Source organism: Protopterus annectens, chromosome 7.part0 (assembly GCF_019279795.1).
Source record: "Protopterus annectens isolate FY-2018-M chromosome 7.part0, PAN1.0, whole genome shotgun sequence".
NCBI lineage: Eukaryota > Metazoa > Chordata > Ceratodontiformes > Protopteridae > Protopterus > Protopterus annectens.
Genome location: NC_056739.1, coordinates 394,727,707 through 394,747,006, shown reverse-complemented (window position 1 = coordinate 394,747,006; position 19,300 = coordinate 394,727,707). Strand labels below are relative to the sequence as shown.

Genomic DNA, 19,300 nt, shown 5'->3' with positions numbered 1-19,300 from the left:
TTGACAATTTTTGTTTAAAAACAGCAGAAATATAGACTTTAAAAACAAGCAATAAAAGTTGCTGAGATCATTTGTTGCATATAAATGTTGCAAGGCAGAGATCCTTTGTAGTATGTGACAGTTGACATGAATGTGATTCATGCTGTGAATCATGAGTGTGACAGACAGTACACAAGTGCAGCACTATGTGAAATGTAGGATGCATTGAGCTTGCTCAACACGTTGCATATTTCCAAAGCACACCAAGTGCTTCCATTAGGGGTCCAAAAGCCAAGAGTATCATGCTTGGAATTGTGCAGAGTGTGGCAGCAAAGACAGGCAAACACACTGTGACTGTTGTGTGCTTGTCAGATTCGAGTGTGCAGCACAAATGACCAAGGACTAGTCCTGGGTGTTGAAAAGTGACTGTAGGTGTACAAACTGCAGCATGCATTTTTCTCTGCATTTCACGTGCTGTCGGTGCACTGCAGGAGCTCATTGTGTGCTTTGCATCACTGCAGGAGCTTGTTGTCTTCTTTTCATGCTTGTGTTAGTGATTCCTCCTGCAGTATTTTCACACAAATACAAGATACACAGCAAGAGCAGCCTGTGTACCCTGGTAAGTACAGGCAGAAAGTGTAGCAGGGGAACATGGTTCCATGCCTTTGGGTAGACATACTGCCCTGCTGAGAGAGAGTGGAGCTGAGTTTAAGGTGCTCAGCATGGAAGCATGCACGTATTGTTACTACATGTGTACACAGTAATTTTACTTATGGGCAATGCAATATGTGCAGACACACATCCCACAATTACTGTGTGTGATAATGTACAGAGTAAATGCTACATCACTGACAGATCTGTACTGTTCAGGAATGGACCATGCAGTTCTTAACATGTGAATGCTGCCTGCATTTCATTACCCACTGTTATCTACCAAGTACTGTTCCCATCTCATTAAGGGCTGGCTCTCCATGAGTGACATCATTGTGTGACTTTGTTTTAAGGTCTAATTGGATTTTCCTTAAGGGAGAGGACCACACTTACTCATCAGTACAGCTGTACTCCTGCAACAGATGTGGCTTTTTACAAGAATAATTTTATAGTTTTGTTGTGTATTTTTCCACCTAGTATGTGATCAAGAATTTATACAAGTATCTAAACTGATTTCTGGCTACAAATAGCACAGAGCTATACATAACAGATCTGAGTGTGATCATGTTTTCTTGAAGATTATGGTTGGTGCAGTTGATATGCCTTTTATCAGTGGCAATAGAGTCACACCAGTTCAACTGTGCAGCTTGAAAACAAAAACCCTCTGTGAAGTGTGGAACAAGCTTTTCACACCACCCTGTACCCCTTGACAAAAGCAAACTATTCTGATGTTAAACAGTCTTGGAACAAATTAAAAAATGTTCATTAAACATTTCTAGAGGAATGGATTAAGTCCATTAAGGCCTAATGAAAAAAGCTTCCCAGATACATCTAGAAGTAGTATGGTGGGGCCTGACTCTGGATATTGAGGTCCACATTTCTTTTTTTTTTTCTGTCTGGAGAACATATACTGGCCACTGTATATAATGTAATTCATGCAATAATGCACCTTTGCATAATTTCTGGACACCAAAGGTCCACTGGGATGGGTAGGCTTATAAAGGCCCCAGTGGTTATTAGCCTAGTATACAGTCATGAACCTGATATGCTGCTTTTTAAGGACAGCATTTGGAATTCTTCTCTGCATTTTCTGAAATATTACTCCCTCTTCATTGCAGACAGTGATGCAACAAGACCAGGAGGGGAAAGTTTGGTTTTCCATCTTCCTGTGACACAATCCTAGTAGAAGGAGAGTGCACTGTTAGCCGCACTAGATTTCCAGTGGGAAGATTTTACTACTTTACTTCATAACCACATTTTCTTTTTTATTAAAAGACAAGGTTGGGCGTTCGGCTGCCAACTTGGCACCATAAAAAAATCTACTGCCAATCATTAGCGGACCAGAATTCCACTGTGGCGACCCCTAACCGGGAAAAGCTGAAAAGACAAACAATTAAAAAAATGCATGTATGATGTTTCAGCTGAAGCATATTTCTGTTCACATATTTTTATATATTTTACCATATCAAGGAGTAAGGATACAGCACAGTGATCTGGCAATCATTCCATTTTTCAAATGTCCCCACGTGTGGGAAATGCTAACTTGTACTGCTGGGTAACTGGAGCTTTGGAAATACTGAGGTGAATACCTTGTATGTTCAGCATTGTTGCAGTGTGGTGTACTTGACATAACAGAAGGTAAGTTTAAAATGGGATTCACAGGTTATTTGAATGAAGACTTGAGAGTTATGTTTCATTGAACAGAACAACACCCCCCCCAAAAAAATTAATATGCTGCGAGCCTTGGTATGTTTATGTAGTATCCCGTTTCTAAGTCTTTGTGATCAATGCATGAAAACAATTGGTTGTGGCCAGAAAAGTGAGTATTTTTTAATTAGAAAATATTTAGTCCAGGAATATTTGTTGTGATATTTGCCAAGTATGATACCTAGAACCTGACTTATGTAGTACTCTTATTGCTGATAATCAGATGTGTGTCATAACTGAACAGCATAGCATGCAGCCACTAAAGAAGTGATCATGTGGTATGCCAGACAGACCGCTGATGATGTCATTGGATGTGCTCACCCAATGCTGATGAAGTACAGAGAGGATAAGAATTATAAACTACTACTTTCAGGTAAAAATGTTGCTTTTAGCACTCCCCACCTAAGCCTGCCGACTAGAAATCATATTAAGCCAGAGGGTGAAAACGAAACAAAGACCTACTTAAATAAAAGTGCATCAACCTTTAAAAATTAATAACATCCTGGCACCTGTTTTTGGGGCTATTAAATATTTAATGCAACCCTCTTAGAAATATGCCTGGAAAACATGGCTAAGTGCTTTTCTAATTCTGCTTCAAGGAAGTACAGACATTCCTGCTTGACTTATTCATACTGTGAGAAGCAGCTTACATTGTCTTTCTAGATGACCATTTTTATCTTGTAGCTTATGCCTGTCCACATTTCCGAGAAGTTCAAACCCAGAGTTTCTTTTGTGCTGTATATGCCAAGTGCAACAGGCCTGGGATAAGTATATCTTTGTAATCCCAAGAAAGTGGCTTCTGTTGTGCTATTACCAGGATTATGGTCTGTAGAACAAATCAACTACCCAAGTATTTACGGTACAGGAAGTTTCACTCTATTACAATGTATGTTTAGTTAACACTGCCGTTTTGTTGAATTTCATGTTTCCCTGCTGAAATCGCTATTTTTGTTCTAGACAGCAATAGAAGATTAGTAACAGTGAAATTCTTGAACTGAGGCTGGAATTAATACAACTCAATAGATTAAGTAGAGAGCCGTTTGTTTTTATAAAACCCATTTTGCTCACGACACTTCGAGTATAGAGAACTGTGTGCATTTTAAAGTTTCATCTGTTTAAATTCGGACAGAACCCCTTTCCTCTTAGCAGTTTTCTAGAAGTGTGTATGAAGTATTTTAATTGCATAAAAGGAATTTAAATGTTATTTTAACAATGTAATATTTTTCTTATTGTGTTTTCCCATTTGCCCTTATGCTTTTTATTATCTTCCTCTGCATCATTTTCTTTCCTATCTGATCTGATCCCGCTTTTGCCTTTTGCATTTGCTTAAATTTCTCCTTCATCACCCCGACTTCTTCTGTTCCCTTCATCCTTTGATTTCTTTATAAATGATTTCCTATGTACCTGGTTTCCCATGTTCTTACATCATTTCTGTATGCTTTCCCCTTCTGTTCCACCCCTGCATTTCTCTTCCCTTCCTTTAGCTCTTCCTTGGACATGTCACATAAATCGGGTGGGAAGCAACTGGTGAGCATAGGAAATGAAACCTCAAACCACACATCAGCATCTGAACCTTCTCAGGATCGTCCCAGTGTCAAGGTAAGTAACATCAAGAACATTTGCCAAGAATGATTATTTTTACCTTTTCCTAAAGTAAACCTGTGAAAGTGCAGTAGATTAACAAAGTGCTGCTTCAGCCATGCCCTACTGAATTTTGAGGATTTCATCTTACTTCAGTATGAAAATTTTGCCACACGAAAAGGAAGCATTAAGTTCTACTGACTGATGTACTTTGTGTAACCGATGTATTTGGCAGTTTATGTAATTATCAAGATGAAAGGTCATTAAAGACTTAGAACGATTTAAAGTCTTTATATATAATGCTGCTGTAAGTATATTTCTTGTTATGTAGATATTCCTTATACTTGTGTACAGTGGTTTTGACATTGTTGCTATTTTTATGTCTGTTTGCTTGTGCTGTATTGATCTGACCATGAACTTGAACTTGAGCTCTTCTCTGCTGTTCTCCACTGAAAATATACTCCCCAAACCTGGATTTGTCTAGTTACCAGGCACATTAATAAATGAATACTAAAATACCTTAATACATGGAAAGACAGAAACTTCTCTTGAAAGGCATACCAAGTATTTTTGTTTCCTGCTCAACAGGAAAATAGAGTTGATATTTAGTGGAAGCTGGGCAACAACTCATAAGTAGAAGTGTACTGAGCACAGTATTGTGTTAAATAATGCTTTAGTTAGGGGAAGGCCTGATTAAATGCACATAGCATTGCATGAATGATTGTAATGTGTGTGGGGGCTACAAGTATGTTAATAAATGTAAATGGAAAGAAGCTTTATATAGGAACCTGCTGGTAGTAATGCAGTATAGAGCACATACTGTAGGAATGGTTGGCACATAAGGTTAAGTTCTTTCATGAAGTTCATGTACAAGTGTGGTACCTTCAAAAATATTTAGACACAGAGTCGGATCATGGGGGCCCTAGAAGGGCAAAGGATTACCCCCCCCCCAGCAGACATTCCAGTGTCCAATTACTTGGGTATTTCATTTCTCCCCAGTTACGATAAACACTATTCAGACCTCTCAATGTGCATACTGTTTTTTGCTTTACTTTTACAATGATTACCACTATTTGGATTGAATTTAAAACTTTTATTTCAAACTTTTACAGCACACACACACACACTGACACACACACACACATACACACACACTGATAGACATTTGCTAAACAAAGCAATACAGTCTCACAATGAAAGCAGACTTAGCATTAAAACTTCTCTGCCCTGGAAACTCACATTCATTGAAACGATGTTGAAACCCACATTAAAATAAAATGAATCTGGCTAGTGGTGAATTGTTTACCTATGGGCTACTTTAAAATCATAGGCCCCTTGCACACATTTTTGGGTCCATGCAAACATGCAAGAGTTCTTTGATTCACCTTCTTGATGGTATTAAATTATATCCCTTGTATAATACAGCACCACCTGTTAGAGCGTGTTTTAAATGTATAGTTTTGAACATTTTTCCATTAAGCAATGAAACAAAACATATGAAACAATAATGACAAAACTGCCCAGTTTAGAACATTTCAACCATAAATGGCCACTCAAACTTCTTTTATTACAATCCACCAATAACAGTCAGTATGCACAGTATCTGCAGAAGTAAAAGTTATCTGAAAAGTTCCACATTAAAGAGATATTTAACTAATGAAGAGGTTGCTGCTGGCAAACAACTTTATATTTTAGTGTTTCATCTACAAATTCAGTAACTGCTGCCCTTGAAGAATAAATTGCCTATGCTACATTAAAAAAAAATGGCGAGCTGGTAATATCGCAATAGGGAATGTATGGCAAAATGATAAGTTCATAGTTACTAGGCATTCCATCCAAAGGATGACATAGTCAGGACTGCAGCACCCCACCCCCCTTAAAGTACAATTCACTATTAGCAATCCTTCTACATGCTGTAGGAGCAGAACCCACAGCCTTCTGCTTCAAAGGCAAGTATAATACCTGTTGTGTTAACAATGCTTTTCAATTCTTTAACAAATTGGTGATATCATTTAAACAAAACAGTTGCACATTGTAAACAGATTTAGCATGAGCAGCCGTAAACTTATTAACCCTTGAAGCTCATAGTTCCTTGAAAATTTACTTGAAACTCAGTTCCTTGAAAAATGTAGTTTGGTAGTTGGGGTAGAGGATTCAGGCTCTTGTTTCTTATAACTAAGGCACAGGGTTTGATCCTGAGCACATTACTAACCACTTGCTATCCCTAACTAGGGCATTTCTCCAACACATACCCCTACCTACCTACCGTACCTTTCAACCTCTTCATAGGTAGGTACTAGGCTATCGGCCCTGGGGCCTATATAAGCCTAGCCAAAAAGGTTCCCTGTCTTTCGCCACCCAAGAAAATTATTTTCCTGTGCCCCTGTCAAGCAGTGCCACAGAAGTGATGCATTGGGTAAAATTTCCATTTCCCATCCAGTCGTCAAGATTTTTCTTAAAGAGGGCCAATGAGGAGCATTACTTGACATGAATGGATGGTTTGCTCCAGAGTATGGGAAGTCTCTGGGACAGGAATCTATCCCTCCAGCATGTTCTGTTTATTGTGATGACAAGGTTTAGGTCCCTGAAGCGTGTGGTTCGGAGAGATTGGGGTTTCTTTAAGTGTAGCATTTCCAACAGCTCTGGGTCTGACATAGCTTTGTATGTAAGGCAGAGATTGCCTTTGAGTAGGCGATATGCGATGGAGTAGAGCTGGAGTTTTTTGAGACGGTCTGCATATGGCATCTGTTTGAGGCTGGCAATCCTCTTAGTGAGGTATTTCTGTGGCCTTTCCAATTGTTGTAGGTGTCTTGTGAGATACATGCCAAACAGGGCATTGTACTCTATAATGGGTCTGATGAGGGATGAGTAGGGAGGAACAATGACCTCCTTTTTTCTAGAGGAGAACCCTTTTGTGATGAGGTGTGCCATGCACAAGGATTTCCTGACTTCTGTGGTGATGTGGTAATCAAAGGAGAGACTACTGGTCCACCTGTGTCCTGAGGTCTCTTATCACATTTTCAGTATTTAGTGAGCTACCACCTATGTGGTAGTTCATGGGTACTGAGTTTTTCCCAAAGGGGATGACAATGCACTTCTTGGCATTGAGCTTGAGGCTATGACTTTAACACCAAACATCTGTCTTTTGTAGAATGTCTACATCATTAGGTGTTTCTATTATGGCTCCCAGTTTGCAGTCATCTGCGAACTTTGTTAGCCAAAGAACTTCTGTGTTTGCCTGCACTTCAGAAAAGTAGATGCCGAACAGGAGAGGACCCAGGACCAAACCCTGTAGTACTCCACTCATCACTGGTCTGAAGTTGGACTTGGAGTTGGCTACTTTTACTGTGTGGGTTCTGTCAGTGAGCCCGTTGGCCACCCATCTTGTGACATAGGGATTTATGCCCAGTTTAGTGAGTTTATCTATAATTCCAGAGTGGGGGATGGTATCAAAAGCCTTGGTGAGGTCAAGATAGGCTGTATGCACTACCATGCCCTTGTCTATGGCTCTAGTGACTGCTTCAAAAAAGTCAGTCAGGTTTAGTAGACATGATCTACCTTTTACAAACCCAAACTGAATGGGGTCCAGGGTTTGGAGGTTACCTATGTCTTTGTTTATAAGCTCCAAGATGATATGTTCCATGGCTTTGCAGGCCAGGCTCATCAGGCTAATGGGGCAGTAGTTTATGGGGTCCATAGTGGCACCCCCTTTGTGGAGTGGGATAACCATCTCTGTGCGCCATTCAGTAGGCACATAGCCTGGGGTGAGGCTATGAATGAACATGGTACTTAGGTGAGGTGCCAGTTCATTCTGTAGTTCGTATAGTACACAGCCTGGGATGTTGTCTGGTCCCATGGATGCTGTGTTCTTGGCTTTGGAGAGTGCAGTCTTTACTTGTTCTTCCGTGATTACAGGGGCATTGCATTCTAATGACATTAAGATGGGCCCTTTGGAGGATGTGATGGAGATAAAGTTAGCACTGAACCTATCTGCCAGGATGTTGGCAGTATCCGTTGGTTCTGTATATTTAGTCCCATTGTGCTGTAGCTCAGAGCAGATCTGGGTGATGCCATTGAGATTCTTGACGTAGCTGTAGAATGCTTTGTGGTTGTCTTTGGAATCAGTGGCAATTTTATTTTCAGTGCATGAAGTCTGGAAAAAGTCTAAAATAAGTAGTGACAGATTTTAAATATTGCTCTCATGAACTTAGAAAGTTGCTAGAATAACAGGATTTGTGTTAGTATGAATTTTTCAAAAGGATATGAAGTCTAAAACTCAAATGTCTACCATTATTTAGAAACGTTAATCCTCAATGATTTTCTAGACAATTGCAAGTTTTATGAGGAGCAGACCAAAAAATGGGGAAAAAAATCTGGACACGTGAGAGGTACACTACCTACCTACCTCTTACACACACACACACACACACACACACACACACACACACACACACACACACACACCTACCTACCCTCCTACCTCTTACACACACACACACACACACACACACACACACACACACACACACACACACACACACACACCTTCCTACCTCTTATTTACACAAACACACCTACCTACCTCTTACTTACAAACACACACACACCCCTGCCTACCTCTTACTTGTCCATCCATGATCCGCAGTGCAAACATCATCTTATATTCAAATTCCGCACATGCGCTCACACATACACATACCTCTTACCTATCTGTCTGTGGTCCGCAGTCAAACATCTTCTGATATTCAAATTCCATGCTTGCAGAAGACGAAGATGTAAATAATAGGTTGCACAGATGCAGAAGATGTAAACAGGTTGCACACACCTGTTGTGTGTGTGCAACCTGACGCAAAGAGCATTCTTAAAGAAGACTGCCTTAAAAAAATATATATATTTTTTTTCTCCCAACCAGCAGGCCTCCTCACTGCCAGTAGGCCCTAGGCGACTGCCTTGGTCTTCTAGTGCTGGATGCGGCTCTGTTTAGACATTCCTACATTTTACTTCTTTTACTTCTTTTGACTGTACTACTCTTTATTATAGCTTTTTTCTATACTTGTGTATGTAGCAGGAGGAGATCAGTTATATCGCTCTGGTGAGTCAGGATGGTGTACTTTGTTGTGTTGCTTTTTAATAATTACTCTGGCTCTTACTTTTGTAGTTAATGAGCACAGTATTAGGCTACATCAGTTTTGGTTTTGATGGTGATGATATATTGCTTACATTTGCACTATTTCTTAATGTGCCTGTAAACTGTCCTATAATTAGTATGGTAAGGTAGGCTTCAGCATGTGCTAACACATTGGCATTGCACCTACTGTGGACCAAATCACCAGGAGAAAGTATGCTCATTGTCCAAGGACTGATGCTCATTGATTGTAGTAAGCAGCTGTGATGTGCTTTATTGTTGCCATTGTAATAGTTAAGGTGCAGCTACTGTGAGTAACCTTTATAGGTAATGTATAGGACTTTACACCTTGTATAAATGCAGGATTTGAATTTCATTTGTAACCAATGATTCGCATCTCATGTCACTTTAATGGCCTCAGTACTACTTTTTGAATCACCGTGGACTTACAAAAAAAAGGTCAGGCTGGTGCGTGGAGGAGGGATCCTAGACAATTAGGAAGAATATGGCAAGAGCAATTTTATTACTGTCATGACTGTGTTTGTACTCAGTACATGATATCCTGCTTCTCTTTCTTTACTAACCAAAACAACCTGCAGTATGTATCGTATTTTATGGACCTGTTAGTATTAGACCTTGGGTAACAAGTAGTCTGGATGAATTTATTTTGGTGTCTGGATAGTACACTTACAACTCTCTGTGACACACAGCTCTGTGCATCACCATTTAGGTGCTATAGCTTTTAGATGCAGACTGTGTGATAATTCCATGATGGCCTTCAATGTGTAGCTTGGGTTTCACAGCTTTTCCTTGTCAGTGATTACTTTCATATAATGAGTCAAGGCTGACTCAAAGGTTAAGACAGTATTTGTAATGGACAATTTGCATATGTAAGACAAATACTTCAAGAAGGTGTCAGGCCTTTACAGTACTCTACCTGAAATATAAACAGCTCCTAAAGCTCATTTCCATCTCTCAAAGTGCTCCATTCCCATTCTAATGCCCCATTTCCTCCCGCCGCACACATTTGATGCATTTCTATTCTGATGGCCGTTTCCTCCCTTCACACACATTTGATGCATTCACATTCTGATGCCTCAGTTACACAGTGGTCAATTACTTTCACAGGTAGAAAGTTCCAATTGTTCACTAGTCTTTGTGTACTATAGCTCCTCATCTCACATTTAAATTTCCATGCATCCTTTTGTTTCTATTTTCCTGCTGGCCTCTACCTCTGCAGAATTTCCTAGTTGCTTGTTTATTTTTACCATTCTGTGCATTTATAACAATCCCTCCTGTCTTTTGGACGTGCACATTCAGTCCGACATTTCATTGCTAATTCTCAGAACATTAGTTTTAATAGTAACATACTTTTTCTACCGGTGGCTACCAGATGACAAGTAAATGACCTATAGAATCATCCATCAAATATAAGAAACAGTTTCTGAGAATCACTTGGTATGACTGAGCATGCTCAGAACAGCATGTAAGACAGTTCCATAGCTAGACTAACACAGTATGGAACACCTGTATGTAGTGTACCTTTGTCACTCCAGTTTGGCCCTAAGGCTCTTCAGAAGTATTATGTCTGTGAGTCCGCTCGGAGTTCATGCCTCTCTGATTGCTCTGGTACGCTGTAAAACACAGGCAGATCATCTAAGTCCAAGTGAAACTATCAAATCTTTGATCTAACTTCGTTACAGAGGCCAGGTTTATCTTGAGTAGGAGAGTCTATATATGAGTTACCCTTTCGATAGCAGCAGTTGTTTCTGGGATCACTATAGGGATCTGATGTGATTCATGAACATGGATGGATGGAATTTGAAGAATCCTTTGAAGAACATGTTTGTATCCATTCTTGTGGGACTAAGAACATTCCTTACAGAATTTTCCTTTCTTAGACATAGATGAAAGTTTCTTTCCCAAGAGTCTGAGAAAATGTGATGAAATTGTAAAGTAGCAGATATTGCTTTCTCCACTGATAGCTTTAAAGATATCCAAGACACACAATTTTACTTGAATTATTTATAGTCTGAAGTACACATGAAGAATAAACAAATGAGGCTGACAATAATCATACCTTTCAACCTCTTAGAGCAAGAAATCTAGACAAAGCCATAAATAAAAGTGGGACAAAGGCCAAGAAATCAGGGCAGTTGTTAAATATTGCTCTTACAAACTTAGAAAGTTGATAGAATAACCGGTTTTGCATTAGCATGACTTTTCTGAAGGCTATAAAGTCTGAAACTCAAATGTTTGTCATTATTTTCTAACTGCAGTCTGTAATGATTTACCACTAATTTGCCAGAAAACCACAAGTATATGAAAAATGGACCAAAATATGAGGTCAAAATCTAGACAGTCTGTGAAAAGCTGTACAGTTGAAAGTTATGATAATGTTTATTACTCGTGTTTTCATTGAAAGTGCATATTTGCTCTGTGGGCCTATCTGTGCAAAGACCTTAAGTCCCCTCTTTCTGAAATGTAAAGTTTAAGCTTTATCCTGCCGAGTCACAGCTTATATGACATAGGTGTTTGTAACAAACCATACTGAAATGTTACTTCACACTCTTATGAAACTGGGTTCCACCAAATTTCAGTTTTATATGACTACAGACTAAAACAGTGGGGCACTGTATTTTATCAGTCATACCATTCTGTTAGAAGGAATAAAGATTTTGTACTGTGTCACAGAGGTGATGGCAACATAAGGTTTATTCTACCTTTATTGTGGTATCTGAAGTCCTATATCTCCACTGAAAGTTTTCACAAGCTGTCTGGCAATAGTCTGTATACTGAGGCAGGTAACTGCTGTATCATTTTAACTTGATGACTGGCTTTTCAGAGAGGAGCTAGATCACCACACTAAAAGACTGCATCATATTCACCTGAACCACTGTATATTCTGTGTGATTTTACAGCTTGTAGGAGTCTTTGATGGGACTGTTTTTATTGTCAGATCTTACTGTAGCAGAACAATATAGTTCTCAAAGGAGGGATTTATTTATTTTGCAACAAATCCCTTTGTATTTGGTCAGTCCTAGGGTACAAAAAGAGCCTTTGATAGAGCAATTTTACTGCTAGAGGTTAATGGAAGACAATAGTATAGTGCTTAGAGGAGGGATTTTTTTCTCCAAGCAGCGTCCTTTGTATTTGTTCAGCCCTAAGTCAGAAATTAAGTTTAGCTTTATTACAAGCATCGTTATGCATCAATGAGGTTTCATTAGTTTGATTTTTAGGTGAGGAGTATAGTCTTCTTAAAGACAAAAAAGCAAAAAACTAAGAAAGAACTCTGTCCTTACGGATGTTTAGCTTTTATTAAAACAACTAAGCGGTTTCGTCCCAGCACACAATAAGGCACTTCCTCAAAGTTAAAAACACACTTCCAGTGAACACACATACTAATTCGACCAGTTACTCAAGACTTATTGTACCTTGTGATTGGTTCATTTCATATACTCTTTTCATAAGTAAATTAAATAAAATGTCATTGTTTGTAAGCAGTTATAATGTTAAACCACTTTAACCCACAAAAATGAAAGCAAATAATTAATAAATTAAAGTCTCATGAAATAGTGGCTCTATACCTCAAGACATTGTAAATAGAAATATGATCATTTGTCCCTGGTGTCACACCAGCGTTCAGCCTCAGCTGCCAAGAAAATTATTTTAATTCTAGCAACGTGTCAAAGTCACTACTTTTTTTGTGTGCAAGTCTGTCGATTGCAACCTTCTACCCAGATCAAAACTGGAACTAAAATGATAATGAGAATAAAATTGTGCCCTCAGTTTAGAAGAAAAAGATCTAAGGGAAAAGGTCCCTAATTTAACAGACACAGACATATTAAGATCAATGAAAGAAACAGATTACAGAAAGATAATAACTCCCAAAATGTTAGAAGTCTGATAAAGCAAATGAACACAGTAATCAAAATTATTAACAGAAACACGTGTATTGTAACAGAAGTAAACGGAATATGTTAATGTGCAGCTGCATTAATAACAGATTAAGTCTTACCACAAAAATACAGGGCAGTAAGGGATAGGAAGGGGAGAAATGAAATGCCATTATGAAAGTACTGAATAGAGAAAAGTATAAAGCAATTAAGATAAGTGTCAGTGTTAGATGAGTATAGAAGAAAGGACAGATCAAAAATACTTTGAACTTCTTGTATTGCATCTGTCTTGCTAGGTATTAGAGCAGACCCGAGTCTATCATATACCATGCAAATAATAAACGAAAGATATCAGCACAGGTAGAAAAACTTAGAAGATATCCAGATAAATATAAAGAAAAAGCGCAAAATAAGCAATTCATTGATGACCCAAAAAGGTTTATAGAGAATTGGGAAACAAAGCAAAAAGAATAGAATACCACAAAAAAAGAGAAGAAATGGACAAATTTTGGAGAAATATTTATGAACATCCTGTGGAATACAACAAAGATGCTTAATTGATAGAAGAAGTGAAAAAAAACAGTAAGAAGTGCAAATGTACAGGATAAGAAATGGAATGAAGTAACGGCAGAGAAATTGAAATAAAATTAAGAAAAGATCCTAACTGGAAAACCCCAGGCCCAGATACAGTACCTAACTTGTCAGTAAACGTGTTAACATCTTTACATGAAGAATTAGCCCCGAGTAAGAAATACTTATATGCATACCCCAAACAGACACCTTAACAGGAAAAACTATAGTCTTTCTTAAGAGTGACCCTGCAAGATATCCTGAAAATTGTAGACCAATAACTTGCCTTCCTTTATGAGCTATAAACTATACAGTGGAATTAAAGCTGACAGAGTTTATAATCATTTAGTAGAAAACTCAATAACTGCAGTAGAACAAAAGCCTAACAAAAAAGTCATGTAGAACAAAGGATCATTTGTTGTTAAATAAAGGCATAATGGAGAATTGTAAAAAGGGGAATGCGGCATGGATAGATTACAGAAAAGTATTTGACAGTATCCCACATTCATGGATAAAGTTGTGCTTACAGATGTATAAGATGTACCCAGCATTGATAGACTACTTTACAGTGCTCGTGAAACAGTGGCTTTTTTTTTCCCTATATCCTGTGCATGAAATGCCTGAGTTGATAACATCACACTACTGGTTCATTCCCAGTATTTAAAAAAAACTATATCTCCCTGGTTGATCTTAGAATTACCCCAATCATAATAACAAGTCTAAATGAAATAAACGGGCTATGTACTTATCATATCTTCCTGACCTAATTACAACTGTAACTTGATGTCAAAGGTTGAAAAAAATCATAATGTATGAGTCAATCAGGAAACTGAAAAGACAAAAAGATTGTGAAAATAACATGCTACCAGCGAAGACTAAATTGATGCCATAGCTGCAGGGCATAGCAACTTTTTTCTGCAAACATCACAGTGAGCAAAGGTACAAGACAGCGTAGTTACAGACACAAGATAAGGTGTTCCTTACATAAATAAAGATATAATCACAGCCGCAAATAAAATTAACAGTTCACCTTCAATGGGAAAAAGACAAAATACTGAATAGAAGCAAGAAAAAACTACCAAAGCCCAATTAGTTGTGTTCAACCATGTGTTAGCATGTGAGCACATCCCTGATCTGTGTTGACAGGCTGTAAGCCATTCTCAGGTGTCGTGTCAGACTCAAACACTTCTAGGCCCGATTAGCATTCTGCACAAAGTCATAGAGAGTGCGACAGTAAAATTTACCTTAAACTTCACAGTGGATCTACTTTTGTTAAATGTGTAACAATGTGAGCTTCTATCACATACAATAGACATCTAAATATTTGAAATTCGTGTACCATTATTCTTCTGAGTGCGTTAACTATTGTGATTCTACTGTAAGTAAGGATAAAGCAGAAGGGGATGTTTACTTTACACATCTATAGAAAGCCTACCTTTTCAAACTTTTACTTTCACTATAAAAGTAGTCACCTTGAGAGGCAAAAAAGAAGTGTCATTTACGGGCAGAGGGTTAGACTAGCCAGAATTATCTTTGAAGATGAGATGTTTAAGGAAGAAATAGAAAAAAATAGTTTTCATATTCAACTAAAAGGGGTATCCATGAGAATCACTGAATTACATTAAATATGAAATAATAAAAGGCAGGGCTACCAAATACCTATCCCTATTGGGATTTGGAATAAACAGTAGGGCAAATTCAGTAAACATTCAAGGAGACAGCAGTTTTGAGAAAGCAATGGTATTAAGTTATAATACAGATTTTATGTATGCAAAGAATGTTATCAGTCCCAAGTGGAGGATGTTTTCTACATCCAAATAATTTAATGGTGTCATGGGGTATGAACCATGTTTTGTTTCTAAAAGAAAATTCAGAGCTGTACAAGAGTGATTTTTTCTAGGTGGTGTTCCGAAGACCAAATTACCACAGTAACAGCTATAAATAAATGCAATATGATGGTCATGCTGCTCAACATTAGAAGTCTAAATCTCAAGAAGCACTTCTCAAAATGGAGGACATCGACATTTGTGCTGTAACGGAGACCTGGTTTAAAGCAGCAGAAAGCACCCATGTGCTACCAGGCTATAACTTATTTCACACCTTTTGGCCGCAGAACATGGACCAAAGCTCCAAAGACGGTGGTGTCTCCATATTCGTAAAGGATCTGCACACCTCCAGACTAGTAGCCCTGCATAATGCATCTGAGATACTCCAGGTACTACTAACATTGAGTAAGACGGTGATTCAGGTCGTAGCCTGGTATAGGTCACCAACCCTGTCGCAAGACTCTGACTCCACATTCCTAAGCACCTTGGAAACTGTTAAGATCCAACCCAACACTCTCATATTAGATGACTTCAACTACCACTCCATCAGCTGGGAAAACTACTTATGCACCAATGCACTGGCCCAACACTTCCTGGAATTCATCAATTCCAATGCCCTGGACCAGCTCATTCTTACCCCCACTAGAGGAAGCAACATGCTTGACATAGTTATTACTAACATGGGCAACCATTGTTCTACACCAATAGTCAATCCCTCAATGGTTAGATCCAACCACAAACTAATCACCATCGAAATCCGCATCTCACCCATGCCCCCCGCAAAGGTATCCACCACGAAAAACTTCTCCAAAGCTGACTTTGGACTACTAAAAACAGAGGTGGCTAATTTCATGACACCCATATCAATGGAAAATAGATGCATGACTGCCAAGTCATACACCAAGGCACTGTACAAACACATACATAAATGCATGGAACTAGCCATACCCAACAGGACCAGGATGCTCTCCTCCAAAAAAAGGAAGCCAGTCTGGTGGCCCCCTACCATTAATAAACTCTACAATAGAAGGAAGAAACTCTTGCAGAAAAAGGTGAAGTCTCAAGACTGGAAAAATTCCCTTATTACCATCAACAAAAAATTGAGATCCCTCATCAAAACTTCCAAAGCAAGCTGTGAAGGCAGAATTGCGGCAGACACTAAAAACAACAACAAAGCCTATTTTTATTTATTTTTTTATTTTACATTTGTTGACCGGGCTAGTCAGGCTGGATACATGTCCATTTTCAGCAGAGGCCCGAGGAGAAAAGCTCCACTATATACTAGTAACTTACAATAAACAAAAAATATACAAAACATATAAGCAAATAAAGGAACATTATCATGTAGTATAGTAACAATGCAGAAGCAATTTAACAAGAACTAAACAATAGTGAGGAATCATTATCCCATAATATTTGCAAGAGTAGGACTGCTAAAAAATGAAGAAGAGAGAAAATAGTAACACGTAAAGAGTCTATAAATATTTACACTATTAACAAATTAGAATAAACATTTTGTGCCGGGGCACTAGTTTTAAGATAGAGATTTGCACAGTAGGGATCAGCATCTAGGTTAAATAAAAGGAGAGATGACAGGTTGCAGTGATATATCAAGTATAAGGAGAATAGATAGTATAGGAAAATTAATAAGCAGGTGGGGCGCTAGGTGCACTACACTGGAGGGATAGAAGTAGTGATAGAGGCAAGTAGAAGTGAATGGAGAGGACTATAGAGAGGGATTGTTTGCTGAGCTCAGTCAGGATTAGAGCAGGGGCATAGCCAGTGGGATTTAAAATAGTTTCTTAGTTGTTTTTTGAAAAGGTGAGATGAGCCTAAAGTGGTCAGTTCTCTGGGAAGTTTATTCCAGTATGAGCCAACAGCATTAGTAAATAAGGAGTCACCTGCTTTATTATGAGATTTGAGAGTGGCTGCTAGAAGTTTGCTGGCTGAGCGAAGGGAAGTAAGATTCTTGTATGGGGCAATGAGGTTATTAAGTATGGGTGTATTAGAGGGGTAATGGAGAATTTTATATATGATGACTAATTGATGTAGGAGAATTAGATTTTGAAGTTCAAGCCAGTTAAGGTTTTTGAGATTAAGACAATGGTGAGTATGGAATGGGGAACCTGTGGCAAACCTGGCAATACTATGGTAGGCTGTGGCAAGTTTCTGAAGGTTAGCTTTTGAAATGTTGATAAAAGATGGAGAGGCATACAATAGTGTAGAGATGAGATGAGTTTGGGCAAGAGACACTCTGGTGGTTGCAGTAAGAAAGGGCTTAAGTCTATAGAGGGCACCTATCTTTTTATTAACAGCCTTGATGGTTAGATCAATGTGGCAGTCAAAGTTTAGTTGATTGTCTATAGTAACACCTAGTAGTTTAGTGGAACAATCAGGTTTAATGATAGTGCCATTGTCAGACACAATGGAAAAGGAGATAGGGGCAGATTTAAGGGTTGGGGTGAAAAGTAGTAATTTGTTTTTTTGGGATTAAGGAGGAGACAGATATGTTGGAACCATTTTTCTGCTGCCGTAGAGACTTTTTGGGTGGAAGAGTGAAGTTCTTCTGGAGATAAAGCAGAACAGATGAGAGTTGAATCATCAGCATACTGAATACAAGTGGATGTTGGGAGTGAAGTAGACAGGTTATTTATAAATATGGAGAAGAGGAGGGGACCTAAGATGGATTCTTGAGGGACACCGATAGTGACTGGGAGCTGAGAGGATATATGGCTGTCCCAGAGGACTGCTTGTTTTCTATCTTTCAAATAAGAGTCAAACCACTGTAATGCCAAAGAGTCAAGTGAGAGAGATTTCAGAGTGTCTAGGAGAAGTTGATGGTTGACCATATCAAAGGCTTTTGAGAGGTCCAGGAATAAAGCAGAGGAGAAAAGGTTGTTATTGTGATTTTTGTTGATTATGTCTGTGAAGGAGAGAAGGGCAGTGGAAGTGCAATGGTAGGGCCTAAAACCATGTTGGGAGTCTATGAGTAGGCTATTTTGCAAAAGATGATGTAAGAGTTGATGGTGTATACAACGTTCCATAATTTTAGATAGTGGAGATAGTAGGGCTATAGGCCGGAAATTAGAAAGTTCATTAGTGTTACCTCCTTTATGCAGAGGAATGATATGGGAGACTTTCCAGCAGGATGGAATAGTAGATTTGGTTATTGTTCTGTTAATTAAGATGGAGACCGGGTAAGCTAGTTCTGCTGCTGCTAGTTGCGGATATTCAGCTGGTAGTTTGTCGGCTGAAGGGATGCATGGTTTAAGTTTAGAGAGTAACTTACGTATGTGGGTTGTGGAGACTGTACTAAATTTTAGAGTGGGGGTGTTATTTTGAGGAGAGGTCTTTTGAAGGGAAGGGAGGGGAGTGTTTACTAGAGAGGTGACTGTTTCAGAGAAGAAGTTGTTGAATGTATTGGCTATTATATTGGGTGGGGTCTGAGCTAAGATAGCTGGTGTAGGTGTTTTGGTATTCCCTGGATGGAGCAGTTTATTGATTCCTGACCAGAATTTTTTGGGGTTGTGATTTTGGTTTTGTTGATATTGAAGGTAATAATTTTTTTTATCAAGATAGGTGAGTTTTTTTGTAGTATTTCTAAGGTGTTTGAAGTTTTTTTTTTTTAAAACAATTTTATTGTTTTTAACATACAAGAGAAATATCATAACAATTTTATACAAGTAATTAAAATAGATATGATTATAACAATCAATAAAATAACCAAAGTATTTACAAAGACATCCACTGCAATCAAATCAATTAATTAAACTAAAATACCATGCTATTAAAGTTAAGATTTTTTAACAAGTTTTGTAAAGTATCCCATATAATATAATAAGATGTTTTTCTAGTAGTTCTTGATTTTATTGTCATCAATTCCATATGGCACACTATAGTCATAACATTTTTAAATTCATTGAATGAAGGAGGTGTATCTGAAATCCAATTTCTGGTTATTATTT

The 19,300-nt window shown here is 38.3% G+C and overlaps 1 protein-coding gene across 19 annotated transcripts in view; it reads left to right on the top strand.

Annotated features, from left to right (window-relative positions):
* PLEKHA6 (pleckstrin homology domain containing A6) overlaps positions 1-19,300 on the top strand; it is a 1,822,600-nt gene that overhangs the window by 1,294,027 nt on the left and 509,273 nt on the right. For all 19 annotated transcript variants that reach the window (XM_044076969.1, XM_044076965.1, XM_044076964.1 and 16 more), the window contains one exon: positions 3,822-3,936. In XM_044076969.1, the coding sequence (XP_043932904.1) occupies positions 3,835-3,936 (102 nt within the window). In that variant the 5' untranslated portion in view covers positions 3,822-3,834. The remainder of the gene's footprint in view (positions 1-3,821; positions 3,937-19,300) is intronic.